Below are 6815 nucleotides of genomic sequence, written 5' to 3' on the forward strand. Positions count from 1 at the left end.
CTTCACACTGATGGACTGGCGTGAAGCTTGCTTGTTAAACATGGGAGATGGGGTACTGGAAGTACTTGCTGAATTATTTAGGCCATCCTGCACAGAACAAATGAAACAGTCCTCGTTACATATTCATTGCAAATGCAAAACAATCAGTACATTTTTTTTTCAAGAGGGAGGCCATCCTGCACAGAACAAATGAAACAGTCCTCGTTACATATTCATTGCAAATGCAAAACAATCAGTACATTTTTTTTTCAAGAGGTTTGACACAGGGAACTCTAACTTCCAAGGTCTTGTCGTCCCGAAATCGAAGAGAGAAGGAAGACAGAATAGGAGAAAGAAAGGCCTTTCGAGAACGAACTTGATCTGTTTAGGATATAATCCGCCCCGGGCGGGAATCGAACCCGCGACCTAGAGCTTACAAGGCAGACGCGCTACCCTCAAAGCGAACTAGCCTGGCCGAAAAGACCCATTACTCTCGCAGTCTAAAAAAGGAAGAGGGAATTTAAAAAAAAAAAACACCACAAATGAAGCCAACATAAAAGCATTTATTTTAAGTACCTACCTATGTGTAAAAAAAAAGACCAAAACGAACTCTTCTGCTTTTCATAAAAATAAAGCCAGTCAACATTAACAAGTTGTAGGTAGGTAGGTATTTAAATTTCATGATATCCACACTGCCGTCAAGTCACGTGAGCTCACGTGATATGTTAGCCAACTCACCAGTATATTTTCCTTGGAGTTCCGAGGTGTGATAGCAGGGGACGGTGTACTGGGGGCTATGGGGGCCCGTTTCCGAGTTGACTGTTTCTTGAGGCCCCCCGAATAATTGTGAGACGAGGCCCCGGACTCGTCGCGCTTACAAGGACGCGCTACCCTCAAAGCGAAATAGCCTGGTCGAAAAGTCCCATTACTCTCGCAGTCTAAAAAAGGAAGAGGGAATCTAAAAAAAACACCACAAATGAAGCCAACATAGAAGCATTTATTTTAAGTATGTGTAAAAAAAAGACCAAAACGAACTCTTCTGCTTTTCATAAAAATAAAGCCAGTCAACATTAACAAGTTTTAGGTAGGTATTTAAATTCACCAGTATATTTTCCTTAGAGTTCCGAGGTGTGATAGCAGGGGACAGTGTACTGGGGGCTATGGGGGCCCGTTTCCGAGTTGACTGTTTCTTGAGGCCCCCCGAATAATTGTGAGACGAGGCCCCGGACTCGTCGTTCTCCGTGCTCTGCTGAAATTAGAATATGAGGAAGCAAAAATTGAATATCTTCTTTTCATATTTATTGATAGCCTGGTGAAGGCACCAGTCCCCTATGAATCAATGAAGTTAAGCAACGTTGTGGCGTCCTGATATCCTGATGAGTGCCAATCGCGTGCAGCTGTCTAGGACTATAGTTCATCCAGATCAATGTGACAGCAATGAGTCATCAACCCAAAATGAAGGAACTAATCAGAATATTTATTTATTTATGCTAAGCAACAAGGCCATGGGCCATGGGTGAAAAATTAAATCGGTTCGTGTAAAGCAGCCATTCTTAACCTATGGTCCGTGGACCACCAGTGGTCCGCGAGAAGGTTTCAGGTGGTCCGCGAGAGGTGAGTAAGGAAAAAGTCATCGTGTCTCTATTTTATATATTATCTTCTTTTCATATTTATTCATTTTATGCTAAGCAACAAGGCCATGGGTGAAAAATTAAATCGGTTCGTGTAAAGATACACAGGCGTGCTTACTGGAACTTGACCTGGCGCACTGCCGTGCGCTCAGATATGAAGTACAGTAAAAATTACTAAGCCAGCGCTCAGCGGCGCGGCGATTTTTTTTTTTTATTATTTAAAGATGAGTGTTCCACCGCCGTTTTTATTTCGTAGCAATGGAACAACTGCTACATTAGACGCTTGTGGCCTGTGTCGTAGCAGAAGTGGAAGCAAAAAAGGGGATAATGGGGAGGCTTTTATGTAAGAAAGGGCTAAAGGTAGCATGACCTCACGTCACGTTACGTCATGGGGAATGGAAGCAAAAAAGGGGATAATGGGAGGCTTTTATGTAAGAAAGGGCTAAAGGGAGAAACACACTACCATCTCGTAACGTGACCTCATAAGGAGTCAGAAAGATGTAGTTCAAAGTTTTCCCATAATATTGTAGGTAATTTGGTTCAGGAAAGCCACACTACTATCAAGTTTCGTCACGTGACGTGTGATGGTAGTGTTTTTTTTTTTTGGGGGGGGGGGGGGGGAAAAATCTATCGCAATAGATCTGTCTCCTTCTAAACTCCGGTCTGTCTTGGTACTGCACGAATCTTTCTCGTCTTCCGTAGATTCTTCTTCAACTTTATGAGGAAGCAACAAATCTGGAAGCAAAGAAAATGGAATCGCTAGAGAATGAAATTTTTTTTTCAAAGTTTGATAGAGGGAACTGTAACAATGAAAGTCTTATTCTTCTGCTTTACGAGGAACCAAGAAATCTGAAAGCAAAGAAAACGTTTTACTTATTTTACTTTCCGGGTCTTCTTCTTCCTCATCAAATCTTTCTTCCCCAGAAGTTTGAGACGTAGATTGCCCTCTCATTTGCCGTAAGGAGATCTGCGTGAGTGCATGTCGTCTCATTCAGGTAAAGGTCAATTTTTGATAAACTCTCTCTTTTAAAATGCAGAGGTAGTTCTAAGTTCAGAGGTTGGATTCCAGATTTTAAAATGCAGAGGTAGCTCTAAGTTCAGAGGTTGGATTCCAGAACAGGTAAGGTGGATATCGCCTTACCTGACTGTCTCCATTTAGAAAACGGGTAATTATTTCACTGCCGTTTATATTTCGTAGCAACTGGTACATTAGACACGTATGGTCTGTGTCGTAGCATGCTCATCCCAGAGTATACCTACAGCTAAGTTGTCTCTCAAATCAGAGATCTCACGTAGGCTTTTTCAAGGGGGCGAAACTCGAGTCGGTTTCAGAAAATCCCTAAGAAGCTAGGAACCCTAGTCATATCCATCCCAAAGTATACCTACGACTGAGATGTCTCTCAACTGATCAGAGATCTCACGTAGGCTTTTTCAAGGGGGCGAAACTCGAGTCGGTTTCAGAAAATCCCTAAGAAGCTAGGAACCCTAGTCATATAAAATGAATGGCTAAGTGGCAGAGCGGACTAAGCCCAAAAAAAAGCGTTTTGAGATAAATGGAGTTAAAGTTTAGGACTAGCCCATGTTTGGATAGAGAGAGCCATTTTGTTTTAACTCGTGCTGTTTCCAACAATATACAATACTCAAAAATCTGGTGTGAACATCACACGACTTTCCTCTTATACCTTTTCTATTACTATTGTAATAATAAAGGAAGGACGGACTAAAAAGCGTTTTGAGATAAATGGAGTTAAAGTTTAGGACTAGCCTATGTTTGAATAGAGAGAGCCATTTTGTTTTAACTCGTGCTGTTTCCAACAATATACAATACTCAAAAATCTGGTGTGAACATCACACGACTTTCCTTATCCTATTGAGTGATGCTTATTTGAGTGTTCTTTTACCCTAACTTTTACAATATCTCTAATCGTTTAGTCGGTATAACTGAAAACCGCCAAAAAACGGTCGAAATCTGTCCAAAAGCGGTCAAAATAGCGCCAATCGCAGCACCTATCTCAACCAACACCTATTTTGTGTTGCATCCTTGTCACATTTGTGAACTACATACAAAATTTCAAGTTTCTAGCTCATACCGTTCCTGAGATATTGTTAAAATAAGTCGGTATAACTGAAAACCGCCAAAAAACGGTCGAAATCTGTCCAAAAGCGGTCAAAATAGCGCCAATCGCAGCACCTATCTTAAAAAATAAATAATAATGTTAATTTTTCTCATCTTCTATCTCTTTTCCTACAGGTAGATATAGGTCCTCTAATACATACCCATTGTCACATAGCGTGTACAATGTACAATTGATTGCATATACATACATAATCTCAAGTGGTCCGCGAGATTTTTGGTTTATCAATAGTGGTCCGCCAATTCTAAAAGGTTAAGAACCCCTGGTGTAAAGACACACAGGCGTGCTTACTGGAACCTGGAACTTGGCCTGCGCTCAGATATGAAATACAGTAAAAATTACTAAGCTAGCGCTCAGCGGCGCGGCGATTTTTTTTTTAAAAGATGAGTGTTCCACCGCCGTTTTTATTTCGTATTTGCAATGGAACAACTGCTACATTAGACGCATGTGGTCTGTGTCGTAGCATGCCCATCCCGTAGTATGCCTCTCATCAGATGGGCGAGAAGAGACACAATACTTCCCATTTAGGTGCTGGGTCAACAGGTCAACACGAGAACACCAGAAAGTAACCCGTTGAAATATTTGCAATCGAAAAACGAGTACAAATTTTTGTCGATGGTGGATTCTGCATGGCAAGCAAGCGCGTTACCACTGGACCAACCATGCGATAGCCTGGTGAAGGCACCAGTCCCTTATGGATCAATGAAGTTAAGCAACGCTGTGGCGGCGTGATATCCTGATGAGTAGCAATCGCGTGCAGCTGTCTAGGACTATAGTTCATCCAGATCAATGTGACAGCAATGAGTCATCAACCCAAAATGAAGGAACCAATCAGATTGCAGGAAATATCCTTACATTGTTGCAATTGAGGTAAAGGTCTATTTTTGATAAACTCTCTCTTTTAAAATGGGGCTTTAAGTTCCAGGGTTGGATTCCAGAAGGTGGATATCGCCTTACCTGACTTTGTTTCACTGTCGGAGGAAGCACTGTGCAATATACCTTCCCCTTTTAAAGATTCTCTACCATTGCACATGTGACATGTTTGGCAACAATGCCCATTTCTTGCTGTCACATTGATCTGGACACACTATAACTTTGGTTGGGCGAGCCTAATGTGACCTAAGTCACTAAAAAGAGCTTAGTAGGTATACTTAAAGTGATGTTCAATCTCAATCTACATAACTCACCCACTGTACTAAGCTCTGGATGAGTAATCTCACAGGATTCCCAGCCGCTCTTATAATATCAACGGCTTGTTCATGGCTGGAAGTTCGCACGTCAATACCGTCCACTTCCAGAATTCTGTCACCCGTCTGGAGAATGAAATCAGAAAGGATAGTTATCAAGGGTCTAGGTTTACCTTGCCCTTGGGATGAATATACGTATAATTAACCATTTACTGATAGTTTTGGTACAAAGAGCAGAGTCACCCATCCTTTTTCCGGGAAAAGAGGAAGGTTGTATCCATCGATAATACAATACATATAAGTAGGTACGTTATGTATAATTGAGGAGCTGGGTGCAAAAAGGGAAATATGGATTTTTTGCCCTTTTTGCGTAAAACGGTTTTTTGAATAGAACGTGGTGCACCATCCTTGTCACATTTGTGAACTACATACAAAATTTCAAGTTTCTAGCTCATACCGTTCCTGAGATATTGTTAAAATACACCGAAAACCACCAAAAAGCAGTAAAATGCCGCCAAGCGTTGCGCCGGCCTTAACCAAAAGTTTTGTGTCGCATCCTTGTCACATTTGACATCTACATACCAAATTTCAAGTCTCTAGCTCTTACCGTTCTCGAGATATTTGAACTGCAGTGATAACTTTTTTTTTTCGATGAGTTACAGCGTTTTTTGTAAACATAGGTACTTTTCAAGGATTTTGATGAAAAATTGAAAACTTTAAAGTTAAATATCTCAGTTTGATGATTTTCATTTATTGCCCCTTTTTGCACCCAGCTCCTCAATTGTATATTATCTACCTAGATCTATTTGTACACAAAAAAGCTCACTCTGAGGCTTAGATGTAAGGGAAAACAGCACTAGAAGTTAGGGTTAAGCTTATACGAGTCTAGGAAATCTAGGAATATAGTTAGTAGCCTGAGGGGATGCTTCATGCAAAATTTGAGATCTTTATATTCAGTAGGTTCGGAGATACGGGTATGGGAAAATCCGGGTGAATGGATTCGTGTAAAGATACACTAGGTAGTGCTTGCTGGAACTTGGCCTAGCGCACTACCGTGCGCTCAGATTAGGTATCTATTGATCAATCGATCACGGCTAATACCATTCATAAGATTTTTTTTTAAATTTGTTTAGGAGGTTTGATAGAGGGAACTGAACTGAATCTGCTGCGGTCTCATCGTCCCGAAACAGAAAAGAGAAGAAAGACAGCGTAGGAGAAAGCCAGCCGTTCCGAGAACGAACCTTATCTGTTTAGGATAAAGTTCGCCCCGGGCGGGAATCGAACCCGCGACCTAGCGCTTGCAAGGCAGACGAGCTACCTTCCAAGCTAACTAGGCTGGCATTGTAGATATTATTGTGCGAGTATGCTCTGGTATAAACCTACTTTTTTACTTTCTATTACCCTTACATATGGGGAACCTATGTATACAAGGTAGGTAAAGAGAAAGAATTGCAATCGGTCCAATTTTTTTTAAACTTACTTTGAGTTGTTGAGTGAGGCCGGCAGGACTATGAGGTATCACATTCTTAATGAAGATACCAGATATGCCCGAATTTCCACCGCTGGCATCTCCTAAGTCAACCTGAAGGGAAAAATTAAAGCAAAATTAGAATAGCTCGTCCTGAACCGCAGTCAACCATCGCATCGGGAGGAAAACAATAATGAATAATGGGGGCACGGTTGGTCCAGTGGTAACGCGCTTGCTTGCCATGCAGAAGGTCCCGGGTTCGAATCCCACCATCGACAAAAATTTAAGCTTCTCACTAGTACTTCTATCACTGACGGGATCTCCTGGGGATTTGTCGTGAGATATAGGCGATTTTTCACAAGGTATACGTGTTTTTTCACTAGTTAGAGGTGTTTTTTCAAGAGGTATAGGTGAT

General features: G+C 41.4%; 1 protein-coding gene across 1 annotated transcript; it reads right to left on the reverse strand.

Annotated features, from left to right (window-relative positions):
• Window positions 1–717: 717 nt before the first annotated feature.
• LOC113472013 (inaD-like protein) lies at window positions 718–5141 on the reverse strand (the record flags this gene model as incomplete). Its single annotated transcript, XM_026831549.1, has 4 exons — window positions 5106–5141; window positions 4933–5058; window positions 1082–1228; window positions 718–852 (listed from the first exon to the last, which is right to left on the reverse strand). Coding segments are annotated over exons 1-4 (444 nt in total), but the record flags the coding sequence as incomplete, so codon positions are not given.
• Window positions 5142–6815: the final 1674 nt, after the last annotated feature.

The sequence above is a fragment of the Diaphorina citri genome, unplaced genomic scaffold, assembly GCF_000475195.1.
Source record: "Diaphorina citri unplaced genomic scaffold, Diaci psyllid genome assembly version 1.1 scaffold3596, whole genome shotgun sequence".
Lineage (NCBI taxonomy): Eukaryota > Metazoa > Arthropoda > Insecta > Hemiptera > Psyllidae > Diaphorina > Diaphorina citri.